General features: G+C 39.8%; 1 protein-coding gene across 1 annotated transcript in view; it reads right to left on the bottom strand.

Moving 5' to 3' along the window:
- The window catches only part of taf3 (TAF3 RNA polymerase II, TATA box binding protein (TBP)-associated facto), a 209,046-nt gene that overhangs the window by 160,440 nt on the left and 24,572 nt on the right, over nucleotides 1–24,034 (bottom strand). The window contains exon 2 of the mRNA XM_051934750.1: nucleotides 18,350–18,592. Within this exon, the coding sequence (XP_051790710.1) occupies nucleotides 18,350–18,592 (243 nt within the window). The remainder of the gene's footprint in view (nucleotides 1–18,349; nucleotides 18,593–24,034) is intronic.

Below are 24,034 nucleotides of genomic sequence, written 5' to 3' on the forward strand. Positions count from 1 at the left end.
AAAATACACTACGTGTAACCTCAGTCTGGAAGGTGTTGTCTGTTTAAAATAAGGGAAGTGAATTTAAATACATGCATTGGTATGTTGTCGCCACTTTGTTTTGTTCAAACAGGTTTTAAAAGCGACTTATAGGTTAACCACAACTCTCTCTGTTGGCCTTTTGTCAGCAGTTAATAATGTATATACAGTTGTGCTTGCAAGTTGTTGAACCCTTTAGAATTTTCTATATTTCTGCACAAATATGACCTGAAGCATCATCAGATTTTCACTCAAGTCCTAAAAGTAGATAAAGAGAAACCAGTTAAATAAATGAGACAAAAATATTATACTTGGTCATTTATTTATTAAGGAAAATGATCGAATATTACATATTTGGGAGTGGCAAAAGTATGTTAACCTTTGCTTTCAGTATCTGGTGTGAACCCCCTTTGCAGCAATAACTGCAACTAAACGTTTCCGGTAACTGTTGATCAGTCCTGCACACCGGCTTGGAGGAATTTTAGCCCATTTCTCCGTACAGAACAGCTTCAACTCTGGGATGTTGGTAGGTTTCCTCACATTAACTGCTCGCTTCAGGTCCTTCCACAACATTTCGATTGGATTAAGGTCAGGACTTTGACTTGGCCATTCCAAAACATTAACTTTATTCTTCTTTAACATTCTTTGGTAGAACGACTTGTGTGCTTAGGGTCGTTGTCTTGCTGCATGACCCACATTCTCTTGAGATTCAGGTCATGGGCAGATGTCCTGACATTTTCCTTTAGAATTCTCCGATATAATTCAGAATTCATTGTTCCATTAATGAAGGCAAGCTGTCCTGGCCCAGATGAAGCAAAACAGGCCCAAACCATGATATTACCACCGCCATGTTTCACATATGGGATAAGGTTCTTATGCAGGAATGCAGTGTTTTCCTTTCTCCAAACATAATGCTTTTCATTTAAACCAAAAAGTTCTATTTTGGTCTCATCCGTCCACAAAACATTCTTCCAATAGCCTTCTGGTTTGTCAACGTGATCTTTAGCAAACTGAAGACGGGCAGCAATGTTTTTTTTGAAGAGCAGTGGCTTTCTCCTTGCAACCCTGCCATGCACACCATTGTTGTTCAGTGTTCTCCTGATGGTGGACTCATGAACATGAACATTAGCCAATGTGAGAGAGGCCTTCAGTTGCTTAGAAGTTACCCTGGGGTCCTTTGTTACCTCGCCGACTATTACACACCTTGCTCTTGGAGTGATCTTCGTTGGTCAATTATTCCTGGGGAGGGTAACAATGGTCTTGAATTTCCTCCATTTGTATACAATCTTTCTGACTGTGGATTGGTGGAGTCCAAACTTTTTAGAGATGGTTTTGTAAACTTTTCCAGCCTGATGAGCATCAACAACTCTTTTTCTGAGGTCCTCAGAAATCTCCTGTTCGTGCCATGATACACTTCTACAAACATGTGTTGTGAAGAGCAGACTTTGATAGATCCCTGTTCTTTAAATAACACAGGGTGCCCACTCACACCTGATTGTCATCCCATTGATTGAAAACACCTGACTCTAATTTAACCTTCAAACTAACTGCTAATCCTAGAGGTTCACATACTTTTGCCACTCACAAATATGTAATATTTGATCATTTTCCTCAATAAATAAATGACCAAGTATAATATTTTTGTCTCATTTGTTTAACTGGCTTCTCTTTATCTACTTTTAGGACTTGAGTGAAAATCTGATGATGTTTTAGGTCATATTTATGCAGAAATATAGAAAATTCTAAAGGGTTCACAAACTTTCAAGCACAACTGTAAATCTGTTTTTTGTAATTGTTAGTGATTGAGTTTAACTGTTTAGATTTTCACATTTTCTTTCTCCCTTAAACAGTTTACAACAACAGAACATGATTTCTGATTGTCTACAGTAGGACCACACTTTATTCAAATTTTAATTTTAACATGTAATTTGCACATTCTCAGTTATCAACAGTAGCAGTAGTATTTACTTATTATTTTATTAACTATAATTAAACACAAAGCTGCATGTAAACAGAGGATATTAAATAAACTTATTAGGAAAAATAAATTAAATTAATGAAATCTAACCAGACAAAAGATCTGCTATTATATACAGGTGCTGGTCATAAAATTAGAATATCATAACACAGTTGATTTATTTCAGTAATTCCATTCAAAAAGTGAAACTTGTATATTAGATTCATTCATTACACACAGACTGATGTATTTCAAATGTTTATTTCTTTTAATGTTGATGATTATAACTGACAACTAATGAAAGTCCCAAATTCAGTATCTCGGAAAATTAGAATATTGTGAAAAGGTTCAATATTGAAGACACCTGGTGCCACACTCTAATCAGCTAATTAACTCAAAACACCTGCAAAAGCCTTTAAATGGTCTCTCAGTCTAGTTCTGTAGGGTACACAATCATGGGGAAAACTGCTGACTTGACAGTTGTCCAAAAGACGACCATTGACACCTTGCACAAGGAGGGCAAGACACAAAAGGTCATTGCTAAAGAGGCTGGCTGTTCATAGAGCTTTGTGTCCAAGCACATTAATAGAGAGGCGAAGGGAAGGACAAGATGTGGTAGAAAAAAGTGTACAAGCAATAGGGATAACCGCACCCTGGAGAGGATTGTGAAACAAAACCCATTCAAAAATGTGCTTCAAGAACCACCACGCACAGGCGTATGCAAGACATGGGTTTCAGCTGTCGCATTCCTTGTGTCACGCCACTCTTGAAAAAGAGACAGCGTCAGAAGCGTCTCGCCTGGGCTAAAGACAAAAAGGACTGGACTGCTGCTTTCTGATGAAAGTAAATTTTGCATTTCCTTTGGAAATCAAGGTCCCAGAGTCTGGAGGAAGAGAGGAGAGGCACAGAATCCACGTTGTGTGAGGTCCAGTATAAAGTTTCCAGTCAGTGATGGTTTGGGGTGCCATGTCATCTGCTGGTGTTGGTCCATTGTGTTTTCTGAGGTCCAAGGTCAATGCAGCCGTCTACCAGGAAGTTTTAGAGCACTTCATGCTTCCTGCTGCTGACGAACTTTATGGAGATGCAGATTTCATTTTCCAACAGGACCTGGCACCTGCACACAGTGCCAAAGCTGCCAGTACCTGGTTTAAGGACCATGGTATCCCTGTTCTTGATTGGCCAGCAAACTCGCCTGACCTTAACCCCATAGAAAATCTATGGGGTATTGTGAAGAGGAAGATGCAATACGCCAGACCCAACAATTCACAAGAGCTGAAGGCCACTATCAGAGCAACATGGGCTCTCATAACACCTGAGCAGTGCCACAGACTGATCGACTCCATGCCACGCCGCATTGCTGCAGTAATCCAGGCCAAAGGAGCCCCAACTAAATATTGAGTGCTGTACATGCTCATACTTTTCATGTTCATACCTTTCAGTTGGCCAACATTTCTAAAAATCCTTTTTTTGCATTGGTCTTAATTGATATTCTAATTTTCAGAGATACTGAATTTGGGACTTTCATTAGTTGTCAGTTATAATCATCAACATTAAAAGAAATAAACATTTGAAATACATCAGTCTGTGTGTAATGAATGAATCTAATATACAAGTTTCACTTTTTGAATGGAACTACTGAAATAAGTCAACTTTGTCATGATATTCTAATTTTATGACCAGCAGCTGTACAACGTGCCAATATAGTTTTCAAGCATTAGCAACTAAATCTAGACCATCGGTCTCCAACCTTTTTTCCCCTGAGACCTACTTTTAATAAAATGAAAATGTCCGAGAGCTACTCATGTTTTCTAACATTTATTCGAATAGCTTATTTCATTCCCAAAAACAGAATAAGCTTGTTTTGCCTGAACATTTACAAAATGATGGTGTCCACAACTCACATTTTGCATTAAAACATCACAAAAAATATTTAGTTCACCTCCAAGTACATTTTGTATGTCTGTATGCATTTTCTAGTGTATCTCACACTATTGAATTAAAACATGAATGCTGTCAAAACAAAACAATGCAATTACAAATACACAGATAGTACTTAATTTGTCATTTCATTACATATAACTGTTTCACTTCACAAGAGTATTCATATGACCAGTTGCATGTGTGATGTGTTTTTTTAGTTAGTCAGATGACTGGCACTGTGTGGAGTCAACAAGAGAGGTGTATGGTGGAGTGTAGCCACTTAGGTTCACTCTTATGGAGTCATTTAAATGTTCATCTGTCAGTCTTTTTCTGAACTTTGATTTCATGACATTCATGTCAGAAAAGGCAGACTCACAGAGGTATGTAGACCCAAACAAATCAGACATTTTCAGAGCTACTTGGTGAAGATTCTTATAGTTATCTGGCTCTACTAAGCTCCAGAAATGCTGAGAATGCTGTTGAGACTTTAACTGCACATTATTTTGAAGGTTTACTAATATTTAATATATAAAATCCAATGTCTGTCTGTCTGTCCGCTTTTCACGAGAGAACTACTTAACGGATTTAGATCAGATTTTTTTCTATAATTTGCTTGAACATTCCGGTTGATTTTGCGACTTCTCTCATTTCGCTATGCATCATAGTTCGGTTGCAGTACCGATTTATTTGTGCGAATCCAAGACAGAAGCAGTGGGCCAAGGGGAGGGGCCTTCCTCATTCACTCACCAACTTTGGGGCGTGTTCCTTAACTCCGCTTAGCTAGCAAACGAGAGAACAATTGAATTCAACTTTGTTTAATATTTAAAATAAAGTGTTACTTAGGTCTTGATGAGTTTGAGTCTGGATATTCTCTTAAGTGTATGCCACATTGAAAGGATAGATTGCAATTCAGATTATGGATCATGATTTTGTGTTAAAAGGATAGTGATATGATTTTTTGGAAAGATCGCCCACCCCTAATTTGACTAATCAAGTTTTCAAATTTCTGTAGGATTCATTAACCCTTTGGCGAGCTACTTGGAAAGGGGCTGCAAGCTACCGGTAGCTCAGGAGCGACGTGTTAAAATCCATATTTTAAAACCAAACAATTCAGAAAAATGAGTTAGGCTGGGCAACATACTAAATTTTAGACTCAATTTCATATTTAAGAAAAATCAAAATGCAAAAGCCAATATCACAATGTTAAGTACTTTTATTTATCTATTTCTTCTAAATGTTATACAAAATGTGGGAAATCTCCACCATTCTTTAAAAGCATGATCATGTTGATTCTGCCCAGACTGCCTACCAGTGATGAGTGTGAGAAAAAAAAAAGGAGCAAGGAATTTAGAGGAGGTAGGAGTAGCTGTGCTTTATGCAAATATTTAGCTTTTACCCAGAATGAAACTTCAAGTAGTACAACATTTAAAGAAAGAACATTTTACTGTATATAAAGAGGCCATCCAGAAATGAGAGGGGTGTGCAGTGTGGTAATAAATCGAGATCTTTGCCTTTCTTCATTTAAAACATCAAACAGACATGGAAAAAGACTGAGCCATGTTTACTGACAAAGATGCCGTAAAACAAAGAGTTAAGAGAATGTACGCATTGAGTAACATTTAGGTGCATTCAGTAACTAAGTTAATAATATTCTCTAATGTTATTGTGAGAAAATATACCAGGTTTTGGACTCTGTATAGAAAACATGTATAAGCATGTCTATACAGTATGGCGCTGATGTTCAATCTTTAAGGTGTTTTAAGAACATATTGAGAATTTTCAAATGTTGTGTTTTGGGCAAATTAATCACAATATCTTTTTAAGTCCATATCACATGGCTCTAAGGAGAATCAACATTTATATACACTCATTTCTTCTAGATGATTCAGGACCACAGGTGGCCAGAGCCTTTCTTGGAACAAGGTAGGAGGTGCTGGGATGCAAAAACACTGTAGGGTACACTTACACACAGACATGCACACACCCACAATGGAGTTGCCAGTTAATTTTAGGATAAAAGAGGAAATAGGTAGTGCCAAGGGAATAAAAATACCCATATAGATATGGGAAAAAAATGAAAACTCATTAAATACAGCAAATGGGCTAGGATTCAAACTCACTTTCCTGTAGCAGTGGGAATGGAAATCTAACCACTGTACACAACATTCTTCTTAACCAACATATATAGACTTCAAATCACCAACAATGCAGCTGCTCTAACAGGATCTTCTTTATGAACAGTGTGCCGTTCAAAACCCCCAAATTAATAACACATCTGTAGGTGTCCTAAAATGCTAAATGTTATTTTTTTCCAGAAAATATTAAAGCAGACTCAACTTCCAATCATTTCAGAAAATTTTGCCTTTATGCCTACTTAGTATTACAGTGTATAATTGAGAGATATTGACTAAATTATAATTTCTTGGGATCTTTTGGAATACTGTATTATGCATCTTTCATATTAGCATAATTATTAAATATGTTGCTTTCTTGTTCATGAACAACATAAACCCTTTAGGGTAGCTAAAAGACTTCCTCAACTTAAAAGTACACTTCTTGCTATCGTGTTTAAAAAAACAGAACTGTTGTGTGAGGTTGATAGCTGTTTTTTCAAAGAAATGCATATAAATCCCTGAAGACAACTTTTCTTTTTTTTCAAGAAAGCAATTTAAAACTTTCCCTTAAGCATGCACACAGGTTTTCCTTTAATGTGCATTAATTTAGACATATTAATGCATTTTAATTGCATTTTAACATGTAAAGTAAGAAAAATAAACAACCCAGAAAACAATCTAAAGAGTCTTGTTATTCCATTGAAAACCTACTCCAAATGATGCATGATACTGTGTTTTCAGATTGTACAGAACTAAGATAAACGATTATCATTGTTGTGGAAATATGCAACAGATATTGTAAGCAAATACATAAATAATAACTATTTGCTACCACACACTATCCTGTGTAGTGCTTCTACAAAGTAAAATGAAACATATAATTTATAAAATAAAATTTAAGATTTTAAAATCACAATGCTATTGTACATTTTGAAAAAAACAATAATTTGAAAATTCAAAATTGTACATAAGGTTGATAAACAGGTAAATACCCTTTAACAGAGATCAAAAGAACACACTGCCAGACGGTAGCTGAAAAAGCACATTAGAAAAAATTAATCTCAACTTGAAAACATTAGGTGAACAGGAAACAATAGGCTATGTTGGCCTCAATACTCTATCCTTGTAAATATTATTATTCTGCATTATAATTAAATCTGAGGCTAGTCTACAAATGCCAGTTACTGATGTAAATATTTAATAAAGACCAACCCTTTACCACTCCTAATCAGATCTTGACAGAGACTACTGCTGGTAAGTAAACAAAAGTCCACGCAGAAATTTACACTTTGAGTCCAACAACCCATTTCTTTCCATCACAACAGTATTAAAATAAAATGATGGCTCAACAATCTACCTTACTATATTTGCTTCACTAGCCATGTCTAGAGTAGAAGTAAAGCTATGGATCCCTTTTCACAGAAAGGAGATGATACACCCTTCTTCTAGCATTCGGTCAGAAGAAACTGAAGCATATCATAGAGGTCAGTAGCAGGTTGTCAATGCCTCACAGGACACACTCATGAACACACCTGCATTAACTCATATGTGGCTTATGGTCATCAGTCCACATAACATATTTCTGGACTACAGGAAGAAAACTCATATTGACAAAGGAAGAATGTGCAAAAAATATAAAAATGGCATATGAACAAAAGACAGAAACAAGGTTCAGGCATGGTGTTCTAGCAATGCTACTTGATGCAATATCATAAGGAGTGCATGTAAGCTACACTGTTCTATTAAAAGATAGTATCCAGAAGTTAACATTTCACTCTTGCTTAAAAGGTATACCATACAGGGGTGAAACATATTATCATCCAAAAACAAACCCTCAAAATTTCAAAGCAAGGACACTGCAAATGTACCAGTTAATATAGGACTTCTGCAATGCTTAATTTTTTTAAATATATATTTTATTTTTCAATGTAACAAAATTTATTTTAAGGAGATTTCAGTTGTAAAGGCATTTCTACTAAATTTTAATCACATTAGAAATGCCTGCACGCCTTTACACGAGTACAGTACAAACTATATTCAGTAATTTACTTTTGCAGCAAGTAGTACAGATTTAAACATTCCCTGGCATTCTGCTTCCTTCTAAATACAGCAACTACTTCTTCAAAATGGTGAGCCTGTTAAGAAATCTGGCATTCACATAAGGCTGGGAATGAAAATGTACGGTTGTTGTTAGAATAAGAGCATGTGCTTTCTGTAGCACCAGAATTATTTAGTTTCTCTTCAGATCTGCTGGCCATTCTGCCAAAACTATAATCTGCTATGCTTTGAAGTTTAAACTCCTACATACAGCTACTTAGTTCACTACCTAATTTATATACAATGTTCAGTTAAAGCACTGACTATGATCCTTTTTGATTCGCTTATTGATGCTTTTGCAAATAACAAAATGTTGCTTTTAGGCACACAAATTCCTTTACAATTATCCAATTTCAATCCATTCTGCTGTATAGGCCATTTAATGTTTAAAAATCTAAGTAATGTGCATTACCCAAATTCAATCTTACCAAGTGAAAATAACTTTAAAAAAATGCTGACTGGTAGTATTATAGCATTAAAGGAAAGAAACATAAAATTATTTATATGTGTACTGTGATTGCTTGTTCTTGGTCCCTGACTCTTGTCGCGTCTCACCTTGACTCTTGTAGTGTCTCAGTCTCAAATTTGACCTGTCTCTCTCTCTCTCTCAACCTCAAAGTTCTTATCTTTCTGTCTATCTATCTATCTATCTAAACCAACCACAAAATCAGACTTTCAATCTCAAAGTCAATCTCTCTTAACCAAAGTTGCAGAATTTTGTTCACAGTTTTGATGTCAAAGTCAATCTCTTATACAGTGGTGTGAAAAACTATTTGCCCCCTTCCTGATTTCTTATTCTTTTGCATGTTTGTCACACAAAATGTTTCTGATCATCAAACACATTTAACCATTAGTCAAATATAACACAAGTAAACACAAAATGCAGTTTTTAAATGATGGTTTTTATTATTTAGGGAGAAAAAAAAATCCAAACCTACATGGCCCTGTGTGAAAAAGTAATTGCCCCCTTGTTAAAAAATAACCTAACTGTGGTGTATCACACCTGAGTTCAATTTCCGTAGCCACCCCCAGGTATGATTACTGCCACACCTGTTTCAATCAAGAAATCACTTAAATAGGAGCTGCCCGACACAGAGGAGTAGACCAAAAGCACCTCAAAAGCTAGACATCATGCCAAGATCCAAAGAAATTCAGGAACAAATGAGAACAGAAGTAATTGAGATCTATCAGTCTGGTAAAGGTTATAAAGCCATTTCTAAAGCTTTGGGACTCCAGCGAACCACAGTGAGAGCCATTATCCACAAATGGCAAAAACATGGAACAGTGGTGAACCTTCCCAGGAGTGGCCGGCCGACCAAAATTACCCCAAGAGCGCAGAGACGACTCATCCGAGAGGTCACAAAAGACCCCAGGACAATGTCTAAAGAACTGCAGGCCTCACTTGCCTCAATTAAGGTCAGTGTTCACGACTCCACCATAAGAAAGAGACTGGGCAAAAACGGCCTGCATGGCAGATTTCCAAGACGCAAACCACTGTTAAGCAAAAAGAACATTAGGGCTCGTCACAATTTTGCTAAGAAACATCTCAATGATTGCCAAGACTTTTGGGAAAATACCTTGTGGACTGATGAGACAAAAGTTGAACTTTTTGGAAGGCAAATGTCCCGTTACATCTGGTGTAAAAGGAACACAGCATTTCAGAAAAAGAACATCATACCAACAGTAAAATATGGTGGTGGTAGTGTGATGGTCTGGGGTTGTTTTGCTGCTTCAGGACCTGGAAGGCTTGCTGTGATAGATGGAACCATGAATTCTACTGTCTACCAAAAAATCCTGAAGGAGAATGTCCAGCCATCTGTTCGTCAACTCAAGCTGAAGCGATCTTGGGTGCTGCAACAGGACAATGACCCAAAACACACCAGCAAATCCACCTCTGAATGGCTGAAGAAAAACAAAATGAAGACTTTGGAGTGGCCTAGTCAAAGTCCTGACCTGAATCCAATTGAGATGCTATGGCATGACCTTAAAAAGGCGGTTCATGCTAGAAAACCCTCAAATAAAGCTGAATTACAACAATTTTGCAAAGATGAGTGGGCCAAAAATTCCTCCAGAGCGCTGTCAAAGACTCATTGCAAGTTATCGCAAACGCTTGATTGCAGTTATTGCTGCTAAGGGTGGCCCAACCAGTTATTAGGTTCAGGGGGCAATTACGTTTTCACACAGGGCCATGTAGGTTTGGATTTTTTTTTTCTCCCTAAATAATAAAAACCACCATTTACAAACTGCATTTTGTGTTTACTTGTGTTATATTTGACTAATGGTTAAATGTGTTTGATGATCAGAAACATTTTGTGTGACAAACATGCAAAAGAATAAGAAATCAGGAAGGGGGCAAATAGTTTTTCACACCACTGTATGTAAAGATATATTTTGTCTCACCTCTGCCCTGATTTTCATATTGAGGATACAGTGCATCCAGAAAGTATTCACAGCGCATCACTTTTTCCACATTTTGTTATGTTACAGCCTTATTCCAAAATGGATTAAATTCATTTTTTTCCTCAGAATTCTGCACACAACACCCCATAATGACAACGTGAAAAAAGTTTACTTGAGGTTTTTGCAAATTTATTAAAAATAAAAAAACTGAGAAAGCACATGTACATAAGTATTCACGGCCTTTGCTCAATACTTTGTCAATGCACCTTTGGCAGCAATTACAGCCTCAAGTCTTGTTGAATATGATGCCACAAGCTTGGCACACCTATCCTTGGCCAGTTTCGCCCATTCCTCTTTGCAGCACTTCTCAAGCTCCATCAGGTTGGATGGGAAGCGTCGGTGCACAGCCATTTTAAGATCTCTCCAGAGATGTTCAATCGGATTCAAGTCTGGGCTCTGGCTGGGCCATTCAAGGACATTCACAGAGTTGCCCTGAAGCCACTCCTTTGATATCTTGGCTGTGTGCTTAGGGTTGTTGTCCTGCTGAAAGATGAACCGTCGCCCCAGTCTGAGGTCAAGAGCGCTCTGGAGCAGGTTTTCATCCAGGATGTCTCTGTACATTGCTGCAGTCATCTTTCCCTTTATCCTGACTAGTCTCCCAGTTCCTGCCGCTGAAAAACATCCCCACAGCATGATGCTGCCACCACTATGCTTCACTGTAGGGATGGTGCCAGGTTTCTTCCAAATGTGACGCCTGGCATTCACACCAAAGAGTTCAATCTTTGTCTCATCTTTTTCACCCCCCATTCGCTCAGTTTAGATGGCCGGCCAGCTCTAGGAAGAGGCCTGGTGGTTTCGACTTCTTCCACTTACGGATGATGGAGGCCACTGTGCTCATTGGGACCTTCAAAGCAGCAGAAATTTTTCTGTAACCTTCCCCAGATATGTGCCTCGAGACAATCCTGTCTCGGAGGTCTACAGACAATTCCTTTGACTTCATGCTTGGTTTGTGCTCTGACATGAACTGTCAACTGTGGGACCTTATATAGACAAGTGTGTGCCTTTCCAAATCATGTCCAATTAACTGAATGTACCACAGGTGGACTCCAATTAAGCTGCAGAAACTTCTCAAGGATGATCAGGGGAAACAGGATGCACCTGAACTCAATTTTGAGCTTCATGGAAAAGGCTGTGAATACTTATGTACATGTGCTTTCTCAATTTTTTTATTTTGAATAATTTTGCAAAAACCTCAAGTAAACTTTTTCATGTTGTCATTATGAGGTGTTGTGTGTAGAATTCTGAGGAAAAAAATGAATTTAATCCATTTTGGAGTAAGGCTGTAACATAACAAAATGTGGAAAAAGTGATGCGCTGTGAATACTTTCCGTATGCACTGTATGAAGGTACAAACTCCAGTTTGATTAACAGTAGACTACATTTCTGGTATCCTTTTGGTCTCATCAGATTGTGATCTACAGTGCAATGGAGTACTTCATAGAATTCAGAACCACCTAATTTAAAATTATAACCTTCTCCCAAACAAAAGTGACTTGCTCACATAAGGTGAGGAGAACAGAAATCCCAAACCTTACATTACTTTTTCCATTAGAGTTTAATTAACTTGAAGTTATCTGCTTGACTGAAAATAGTGGGATTATGAGACAAAGAAACTGAAAAACTAGTAGTGGAGACATGGTATGTGGGAGAGAGAGAAAAGGAGAAAGAGTCAATAGGCTTAGATTTTAATGCTCAATCTGCATCTCCATTTGCATCTACCGCCCTGATTAAAACTTTGAGATCATCGGTGCAAAATCTGAAATTCCTGTGTTTTACGCACTAACTAAGGATGCCCTCACGATGGCTCCAGGGGGGAAATGTATTAGGTACAGCTCATTAGGAGAAGACTCATTAGAACTTGAGACGCACTTAAGGGGTTTTATCTATCGTTTGGATTTGAAGCAACTGAAATATCATGATGTAAGATGGGGTTCATTTTAAGGAAGAAATGTATGTTCATCTCTGCTGAACAAAGTCTTCACTGAACAAAGAAAACAGAAAAATTACATAAAATTAAATTAAAATGGTATAGTGGTTGAATAAATAATAAACTATTATGTTAAAAGGAATCTAAAAATCTACAATTCAAAAGACTATAATCACTCTAATGCAGCGGTTCTCAAACTGTGGGGTGCGCCCGAAGTAACAAAAAAGGGGGCGCGAATGTTGCCATATGTGCCGTTATTTTGCTATTTGTAGGGAAATTTTTAACTTGTAGCGGTGTATTGGCAGCAAAAAATATAGGAATAAATTTTATCAGGGTTTCAAAAAAAGTTAGGGGGGCACGATTAAAACTGTTATGAAAACTCGGGTCACAAATACTTAAAGGTTGAGAAATGCTGCTCTAATGTTTCTTATCGGTATCCAAAATCTATAAGCAACTAAATTTTAGATTACTGACAACAAATAAAAAAATGAATGATTGAACATTGATGTTCATGTGGTTATAAACAAAGCAGGAGTTTCCGTGAATCACAAGGCACAGGGAAGAGAATTTAAATATGACCATTGGTAGAGCTATGCTTGAGCATTGATGTTTAGACACATTAGTAATGAGTTATTCAAGAAAGATCAACAAAAGAAAATGTCTACAACTTAACAAAGAAAAACAGACAAACATATAACTCTTGTGCTAGTAAGTAAAGCTGCAACTTAAATGATATTAGTTCAAATTATATTCCTATGAGTAGAAGAAACAGCACCATTGTATCTTTTTCAATTAAAAGTATAATACGAGAAATCCAGCTTCTTTGATATCAGACTATTGAGATGAATTACAAAACAAATTAAAGTGATTTCACTCTGTTGGGCACTTGAGCAAGGCTCTTAACCTGCAATTGCTCTGTCCTGGTTATTACATTCACCTGCATCAAGCCCTGCAAGCAGGTCCTCCAACCTGCATGGAAAGCATGGGACAGGCTCAGGCTTGTTGCAATGACACTGTGTCAGTAAATGACTGGATATTTGGGTGAAAAGATGCATAAAGCTAACAACAAATGTAACAAGGTGGAGACCAATACTTCTCCATTGCTTTCCACTAAGAATTTTTTGACTGAATCAATAAATGCAGCCCAAACATGAAAAAAAGAAAAAAAAATTGCCTGATGATGTGTGTGTTGGTATACATGTGAGTATATTCAGGGTTGGCTCTTTCCTTAAAATGGAATACTGTGCTCCAGATCCCCCTCGACAAAAAATTCGACTAAGCTAGTGAGAGAATAGATGGATGAATTAGCAATGTTTTTTTTAACTTGGAGTATTTTTGTATCTTTACCAGGAATTTAGGTATTGGTTAATTTATATAGAGGTGTATGATCTGAAAAGCATTTTTATAAAATTTAATTTAACAGAAATACCTTGAAGCTGAAAACTGAAGGTTTTTCACACTACCTGTTGTGTACTTACTGTGTTTTTATTCAGAGACTGGCCTTATGCCCTATTGTTCTTTTGCTAACTGTTCTACCCTTTTTCTGGGGGCTGAGATTAATCCATCCATCCATTTTCTGCACCAGCTTATTCTAATACAGGGGCATTCCTAGCATCAAATCCAAGACAGGAACTAATTCTGAATTCATCTCTCTCTCTCTCTCTCACACACACAGGGCAAATGAAGCGTCATCAATCAATCTACACAAGTCTTTGAGATGTGGAGGAAAACAACACTGCATCCATAAACAACACAATGTAAATGCCACTTTGCCTTTAAACAAAAGACACCTTACAGGGTGTTACCTCCTGGACACTTTTGTGAGTTGAGTGGTGAATGAGAACTGTTGGTGTAAAACTGGTATTCAAAGGGTCTATATATGCAAAGTAACACCAGTGGTGTTGCACATTATACTTAAGGAGAAAGTAAAATTATAGTGAGGTTCAGAACAAAATTGCTTTATTTTCTTCAAAGTACAGTTAGGATAAATAAAGATGACAGGTTTTTAAATTACTATCTAAGAAGGAGAACAGAAAGCATGTTAGAATGTTAAAGATTAGTTAGGTGGCGCAGTCATTGGCGTTGAGTGGACATTTTCTTCATCTTCATTGGTAAATCAAATATTTCATATGCCACATTTGAACTGTTTTGTAATGAGGCTACTAATCTTCCTTGTCACTCTTGTTTTGCAAGAATCATATAAACACATTTCCAATTGTCCTGGAGAAGGTTATATTTTTTCTTGGAAACAAATTTCTTATTTTAAAAGTAAATTTTATGAAAATGCTAATATACTTTTTAAGTCAATCATGTATCAATCACTGATGTCAAATAAACAGACTATGTTCAGACTGGGTAAATATTTGGCTGCATCCAAAATTGGCAGATTCACTTAATTTATTGCTTGTTCTGCAATTTGATTTGAACCAGAACAGAATTATTACAAAGAGTCAAAGTTGTTGTTCTATAATACTAGTTTCTCACTTAGTAAAAACTACAGTCATGGCATACATACATACATAATAAACAAGAAATAATATGCTCTTGTTAAAATGATATTGCTTCACATTTTTTAGTGTCTTCCCATTGGCTCACCACCTATGGGAGGGGTCAAGGAGGTCGGGTGCATTGTGAGTTGGGTGGTGGCCGAAGGCACGGACCTTGGCGGTCTGATCCTCGGCTACAGAAACTGGCTCTTGGGACGTGGAATGTCACCTCTCTGAAGGGGAAGGAGCCTGAGCTAGTGCGCGAAGTTGAGAGGTTCCGGCTAGATATAGTCAGACTCACCTCGACGCACAGCTTGGACTCTGGAACCAATCTCCTTGAGAGGGGCTGGACTCTCTACCACTCTGGAGTTGCCCCCAGTGAGAGGCGCCGAGCGGGTGTGGGCATACTTATTGCCCCCCGACTTGGAGCCTGTTCATTGGGGTTTACCCCGGTGGACGAGAGGGTAGCCTCCTTCCGCCTTCGGGTGGGGGGACGGGTCCTAACTATTGTTTGTGCATATGCACCGAACAGCAGTTTGGAGTACCCACCCTTTTTGGAGTCCCTGGAGGGAGTGCTAGAGGGCATACCTTCTGGGGACTCCCTCGTTCTGCTGGGAGACTTTAATGCTCACGTGGGCAATGACAGTGAGACCAGGAAGTGCGTGATTGGGAGGAATGGCCCCCCTGATCTGAACCCAAGTGGTGTTTTGTTATTGGACTTCTGTGCTTGTCACGGATTGTCCATAGTGAACACTATGTTCAAGCATAGGGGTGTTCATATGTGCACTTGGCACCAGGTCACCCTAGGCCTCAGTTCAATGATTGATTTTGTGGTTGTGTCGTCGGACCTGCGGCCACATGTCTTGGACACTCGGGTGAAGAGAGGGGCGGAGCTGTCAACTGATCACCACCTGGTGGTGAGTAGGCTTCGATGGTGGGGGAGGATGCCGGTCAGGCCTGTTAGGCCCAAACATGTTATGAGGGTCTGCTGGGAACGTCTGGCAGAGTCCCCTGTCAGAAGTAGCTTCAACTCCCACCTCCGGCAGAGCTTCGACCACATCCTGAGGGAGGTGGGGGACATCGAGTCCGAATGGGCCATGTTCCGTACCCCTATTGCTGAGGCGACTGACCGGAGCTGTGGCCGTAAGGTGGTCGGTGCCTGTCGTGGCGGCAATCCCCAAACCCGTTGGTGGACACCCGTGGTGAGGGATGCCGTCAAGCTGAAGAAGGAGTCCTACAGGACCCTTTTGTCCTGTGGGACTCTGAAGGCAGCTGATAGGTACCGGAAGGCCAAGCGGAATGCGGCTTTGGTGGTTGCTGAGGCAAAAACTTGGGCGCGGGAGGAGTTTGGGGAGGCAATGGAGAACGACTTTCGACGGCTTCGAGGAGATTCTGGTCCACCATCCGGCGTCTCAGGAGGGGGAAGCAGTGCAGTGTCAACACTGTATATGGTGGGGATGGTACACTGCTGACCTCGACTCGGGACGTTGTGGGTCGGTGGGGGGAGTACTTTGAAGACCTCCTCAATCCCACTAACATGCCTTCCAATGAGGAAGCAGAGCCTGGGGACTCGGAGGTGGGCTCCCTCATCTCTGGGACTGAGGTCACCGAGGTGGTCAAAAAACTCCTTGGTGGCAGGGCCCCGGGGGTGGATGAGATATGCCCGGAGTTCCTCAAGGCTCTGGATGTTGTAGGACTGTCTTGGTTGACACGCCTCTGCAACATCGCATGGACATCAGGGACAGTGCCTCTGGATTGGCAAACTGGGGTGGTGGTCCCCCTCTTTAAGAAGGGGGACCAGAGGGTGTGTTCCAACTACAGAGGGATCACACTCCTCAGCCTCCCTGGAAAAGTCTATTCAGAGGTCCTGGAGAGGAGGGTCCGTCAGATAGTCAAACCTCGGATTCAGGAGGAACAGTGTGGTTTTCGTCCTGGTCGTGGAACAGTGGACCAGCTCTACACCCTTAGCAGGGTCCTGGAGGGTGCATGGGAGTTTGCCCAACAAGACTACATGTGTTTTGTGGACTTGGAAAAGGCGTTCGACCGTGTCCCTCGGAGAATCCTGTGGGGGGTACTCCGAGAGTATGGGGTACCGGACCCCCTGGTAAGGGCTGTTCGGTCCCTGTATGATCGGTGTCAGAGCTTGGTCCACATTGCCGGCAGTAAGTCGAACCCATTTCTAGTGAGAGTTGGACTCCGCCAGGGCTGCCCTTTGTCACCGATTCTGTTCATAACTTTTATGGAAAGAATTTCTAGGCGCAGCCAGGGCGTTGAGGGGGTCCAGTTTGGTGGACTCAGGATTGGGTTACTGCTTTTCGCAGATGCTGTTGTCCTGTTTGCTTCATCAGGCCATGATCTTCAGCTCTCTCTGGATCGGTTCGCAGGTGAGTGTGAAGCGGCTGGGATGGGAATCAGCACCTCCAAATCCGAGACCATGGTCCTCAGCCGAAAAAGGGTGGAATGCCCTCTCAGGGTTGGGGGCGAGATCCTGCCCCAAGTGGAAGAGTTCAAGTATCTCAGGATCTTGTTCACGAGTGAGGGAAGAATGGAGCGTGAGATCGACAGGAGGATCGGTGCAGCATCCGCAGTGATGCGGGCTCTACATTGGTCTGTCGTGGTGAAAAAGGAGCTGAGCCGCAAGGCAAAGCTCTCAATTTACCGGTCGATCTATGTTCCTACCCTCACCTATGGTCATGAGCTATGGGTAGTGACCGAAAGAATGAGATCGCGAATACAAGCGGCTGAAATGAGTTTCCTCCGTAGGGTGTCTGGGCTTTCCCTTAAAGATAGGGTGAGAAGCTCAGTCATTTGGGAGGGGCTCAGAGTAGAGCCGCTGCTCCTCCACATCGAGAGGAGTCAGATGAGGTGGCTCGGGCATCTGATCAGGATGCCTCCTGGACGCCTCCCTAGTGAGGTGTTCCGGGCACGTCTAAGCGGGAGGAGGCCCCGGGGGAAGACCCAGGACACGCTGGAGGGACTATGTCTCTCGGTTGGCCTGGGAACGCCTTGGGATTCTCCCGGAAGAGCTAGAAGAAGTGGCCGGGTAGAGGGAAGTCTGGGCATCTCTGCTCAAGCTGCTGCCCCCGCGACCCAATCTCGGATAAACGGAAGAGGATGGATGGATGGATTCTTTAGTGTAACTGATCAATGTTTGATACTTTCCACATGGAATGAATGTAGCATTATTAATTAATGATATTTGTTTCCAAAGAGATTACTTAAGAAAAATATTAACTAAAAATTTCATTCAAGCATTAAAATTAAAACGAAAATTGAAAAATTACTGTTTTATTATATAATTTAAATGAGATTATCATCAACTGAAAAATAGAATTATTAGGAAAATTATTTAAATCTCAAAATGACCCACCTTCTTGAGAGGATACAATTGGTGGCATATACTCAGGAATATATTCTTTCCTTTCTTCAGCATCTCTAGTGCCATGTTGTGGAAACTGCAAAATGTTGTTTTTACTAACAGGAAACAATGGGATCTGATGTGCAAATCCTACTGGTTCAAGATTGTGGATATAATCTTCTAGTTCACTTAGGTTCAGCCCCAGCAGTTTGAAAGCTTGTCCCACATCATCCAAAACTGGGTCTGTTCTCCCATCTGAAATTTAAGTAAGATACACTTTGATGTGAAAAAAGATTTATAATTAATAAGCATTTTTCAATCAATTGGCAGTTTGTAGTATACATATTACTTATATTCATGGAAAGAAAGCCTTTCCTCTATACCATAGTACAGACAAGAGTATTAAATATGTAGTCCCACTAGAAGGCAATTATTTCTACTAATGCACCATTGTTTTAGGTGGGGGCTGAACATTTAGAAAATTGAAACTAAAAGAAGCATTTATAAGAGCTGCATTCAGAGTATTTAATTGCTTCTGTTTTTTCTTAACCATTCATCATTTACCAGTGATACACAGTAACAAGGGAACTATCACCCTATCATTGATCCAGGGTCTTATTTGTACCTGTGTTTTTTCATCATTGTCTGTTTCAATAAAAAACAATCTTACAAAAATAAACAGTAGGAGAAAAGAACTTAGAAACATTAGTATGCTCTGCCCCAAAAAAGTTTTATGATGAATCTAAAAAGGAAAATCTACAAGATCAAAATTTTCACTGGTTAAGAAATTTGATATAGTAACACATAATATTAGCACTAGCAAATGACAGAATTAAACTGGATCAAGATCAGGAATTGAATTGTAATCAAGAAATTGGTTGGAAAAAATAGCTTTAACCACTGTGGCCTTCTAATTACAGTGCAGTATGAAAAAAACAAATTATATACAGTATATATATATTAACTTAAGAAGAACATGTAATACAACCCCCCCCCCCCCCCCGGGTCATACTGACTTAGTCACCTCCCCCACTTTGCAACTTAATGTGTTGCTATATATTGCCTTTGATTCTTGTAAGTCTAAGCATTATCCTCTGATGAAGACCCCTGGTAGGGGTTGAAAGCTCAGGAATAAAAACTACTTTATGATACGTGATTCATTTTTTCTCCCTTTGTGGATCTCCAACTGCAAATATGCAAACCGTATCACAGACCTTCTTTTCCATATTATATATATATATATATATATATTGTGGCACCCGGACGGGGCTCATGCCCGGCCGGGACGCCTAGGAAGACAGGAGGAGGGCTCATTCCTCCACCAGACCTCGAGGGGGCGTCCACCCTGGTTGTATTGGGGGCCACGGGTACAGGGCTTGGAAGCCCAACCCTGTAGGTGCCCATGGTCACCGCCAGGGGGTGTCCCCCTGCCTGAAGGACCCTGGACCCCAGTATTTCCGCCACACCAGGAAGTGCTGGGGGGAAGAAGAGAGGGAACACCCGGAGTGCTTCCGGGAGGACAGCCGGCATTTCCGCCACACTGGGGTGTGTCCACGGGATTGTCGTTGCACACCTGGAACACATCCGGGTACGGATAAAAGGGGCCGCCTCCCTTCATTCGAGGCTGGAGTCGGGTGGAAGCAGGACAAGGTGTAAGAAAGAGAGAAGGAGGTGGTCCGAAGAGGCAGAGTGGTTGGCCTGGACTTTGGGGAAGATTGGGGTTTGTGGCACTTATGGACATTTGTAAATAATAGGTATTGTAAATAAACGTGTGTTGGGTGACATGAGCGTGTCTGCCTGTCTGTGTCCGAGCCAGTCTCCACAATTATATATATATATATATATATATATATATATATATATATATATATACACACACAATCAAAGTAAAAAGTATGTGAACCCTTTGTAATTATCTGGTTTACTGCATGAATTGGTCATAAAAAGTGATCTGATCTTCATCTAAGTCACAGGTACTGATATACACAATGAGCTTAAGCCAATGACACACAAAAAAAATTCTACTCTTTCATGTCTTTATTTTAAAAACGCATTTAACATTCACAGTGGTAGTGGAAAAAGTAAGTAAACCTTGGGATTTAATAACTGGTTGACCCTCCTTTGGCAGCAATGACCTCAACCAGGTGCTTCCTGTAACTGCAGATCAGACCTGCACATCGTGCTGGGTGGAATTTTAGCCCATTCTTCCCTGCAGAACTGCCTTAACTCTTCCATATACTTTGATTGTCTTCTGTGTATGGTTCTCTTCAAGTCATTCCACAGCATCTCAATAGGACTGAGATCTGGGCTCTGACTGGGCCACTCCAAAAGGCAGAGTTTGTTCTTCTGTGCTGTGGATTTGCTGCGATGTTTGAGGTCATTGTCCTGTTGCATCACCCAGCCTCTTCTGAGCTTAAGTTGACAGACACCCTCATATTATCCTGGATAATTTGTTGATAAACTTGTGAATTCATTTTTCCCACAATGATGGCAAGCTGTCTAGGCCCCGATGCAGCAAAGCAGGCCCAAATCATGATGTTCCCTCCACCATACTTTACTGTAGGGATGATGTTTTGATGTTGATATGCCATGCCCTTTTTACGCCAAATGAAGTTCTGCTTGTTCCTTCCAAATAGTTCAATTTTGGTTTCATCACTCCACAAAACATTTTCCCAGGACCGTTGTGGAGTGTCCAAGTGCTCTTCCGCAAACTTCAGGCTTTCAGCAATGTTTTTTTTTTGATAGCAGTGGCTTTCTTCTTGGTGTCCTTCTATGGACTCCTTTCTTTTTCAATGTTTTGTGTATAGTTGACTCATAAACAGAGATGTTAACCAGTTCTAATGACTTCAAGTCCTTTGCTGCCACTCTAGGGTTCTTCTTTACCTCATTGCTGACTTTGCGTTGTGCTCTTGGGGTCATCTTGGTAGGCAGAGTAGCCACAATACCAAATTGTCTCCATTTATTGACAACTTGCCTAACAGTAGACTGATGAATATGTAAAATCGTTGAGATGACTTTGTAACCCTTTCCAGCCTTATGTAGATTAACAATTCTCGATCGTAGCTCTTCAGACAGCTCTTTTGTGCGAGGCATGACTCCCATTTGGATATACCTCTTGTCAAAAGCTCAAACTCAAACTTTATAGTGTTTTTTATCAATCAAAGTAATTCTAGACCACACCTCTGAACTCGTTTCATTAAATGGACTCCAGGTGTGCTAAATTCTGACTGCAATGACCTTCAGTTTCACAGTTTGAATGATTTATTCAATATTGTCAAAAATTCTCTGAAAATATGTGTATCCTTAGTTATAGGAGACTGTGTTTGTTCATTATTGTGACTGACATGAAGATACGACATTGTTTTATATGGGAATTAGACATAAATATAGAGAATTCCCAGGGGTTCACATACTTTTTACTTTGACTGTATATTAATATTATACACATATTTTATATATATATATATATATATATATATATATATATATAAATATAATTAAATACATACTAGGGGGTTCCCCCCTACTCGCTTCGCTTGCCAACCCCCCTAGCCACTTGTGTCTCTGCCACTTCGTGTCTCTGCTGCTCGCGTTGTGAAGAGGGGGCCTGAACGCACCCCAAGGAGATGCAGTTACTCCTCTGAAACCCCCTCTTAAATGGTGATACAATGGAAAACAAATAGTTTTTTTTTTTTACCTCATCTTTGCTCGATCAGCTGCTGGCTTGCTGCTGCTGGCCTGCTGCTGCTGCCGTGCTGCGTGATCAGCATCTCACGCCACGCTTCAAACATTTGTAAGCCTGTACAGCAGCTGTCCTACTCTTTTGTCTTTTATTTCCAGCCCTGGGTGTGATTAAATCATCTGACACAAAGTCTTGTCTCGCGGGATGCGAGTTCTTGATAATTTTTAGTTTATAATTTAAAAAACAGAATAAGAATCTGAAAATCTAACAACATCACAGTTAAATTCTGAAAAGAATGATACCAAACATATATATGGAGATTTTCAAATAAGCCAGATTTAAACTGTGACAAAAAATATCATATATACTTTATATATAAAATTGAAAACGCCAACATACAAATTATGTTATATCAAATTTAATACAAAATTAGGGGACTCTGCCCCCTGATCGCTTCGCTTGCCAACCCCCGTGTGGGCCCTACGCACTAATCATTTCCCGGATCTGCCGCTTGTGACAAATTGTGCTGTGCTTTTGTATAAACATGAATATCAACTCTGCCTTTGATATCTCCATCTTTCGAATCTACTGTCGCTGACAATTTGTCCCATGTTGGTTTATTATATATGCGAGCGTGAACTTTCGGATTCATATAGAAATCCAATAAAACTTCTTTTCCCTGATGGCAACACAAATTTGACAATCTACAAGTCTCCAACTTAAACTTAAAAGCAGAACAATATCTTCATATTTCTGTGATATCACCTATATCCATATATTTGATCTCTTTTCGCTGTTCCGTTATTTCACTGAGTAATAATTTCTGTTTGTTAGCGCTAATGTGATCTTTACTATCAGTTTTTTTTAGATTTTTGAATTTTAGTACTTTCTTAATCTCTAGCTTGCTCTGCATGTGTATTGTGGCAATGTTTTTGAACCTCCTTACGACGTTCTACTTTGTCTTCCACTCTTTTGACTTTTCTTCTTCTACTGTTTGTCTTTTATTTCCGCCCCCGCTTGGACCTGTTAGGTTTTCAATTCATCTCTTGGCACAAAGTCTTGTCTTGCAGGACTTGAAATTATCTCTCTGAAAAAGTCTTGTCTCATCCCTAGATTTTTTTATATAATAGAGAGATACAGTGGTGTGAAAAACTATTTGCCCCCTTCCTGATTTCTTATTCTTTTGCATGTTTGTCACACAAAATGTTTCTGATCATCAAACACATTTAACCATTAGTCAAATATAACACAAGTAAACACAAAATGCAGTTTGTAAATGGTGGTTTTTATTATTTAGGGAGAAAAAAAAATCCAAACCTACATGGCCCTGTGTGAAAAAGTAATTGCCCCCTGAACCTAATAACTGGTTGGGCCACCCTTAGCAGCAATAACTGCAATCAAGCGTTTGCGATAACTTGCAATGAGTCTTTTACAGCGCTCTGGAGGAATTTTGGCCCACTCATCTTTGCAAAATTGTTGTAATTCAGCTTTATTTGAGGGTTTTCTAGCATGAACCGCCTTTTTAAGGTCATGCCATAGCATCTCAATTGGATTCAGGTCAGGACTTTGACTAGGCCACTCCAAAGTCTTCATTTTGTTTTTCTTCAGCCATTCAGAGGTGGATTTGCTGGTGTGTTTTGGGTCATTGTCCTGTTGCAGCACCCAAGATCGCTTCAGCTTGAGTTGACGAACAGATGGCCGGACATTCTCATTCAGGATTTTTTGGTAGACAGTAGAATTCATGGTTCCATCTATCACAGCAAGCCTTCCAGGTCCTGAAGCAGCAAAACAACCCCAGACCATCACACTACCACCACCATATTTTACTGTTGGTATGATGTTCTTTTTCTAAAATGCTGTGTTCCTTTTACGCCAGATGTAACGGGACATTTGCCTTCCAAAAAGTTCAACTTTTGTCTCATCAGTCCACAAGGTATTTTCCCAAAAGTCTTGGCAATCATTGAGATGTTTCTTAGCAAAATTGTGACGAGCCCTAATGTTCTTTTTGCTTAACA

This window comes from Erpetoichthys calabaricus, chromosome 1 (assembly GCF_900747795.2).
Source record: "Erpetoichthys calabaricus chromosome 1, fErpCal1.3, whole genome shotgun sequence".
NCBI lineage: Eukaryota > Metazoa > Chordata > Cladistia > Polypteriformes > Polypteridae > Erpetoichthys > Erpetoichthys calabaricus.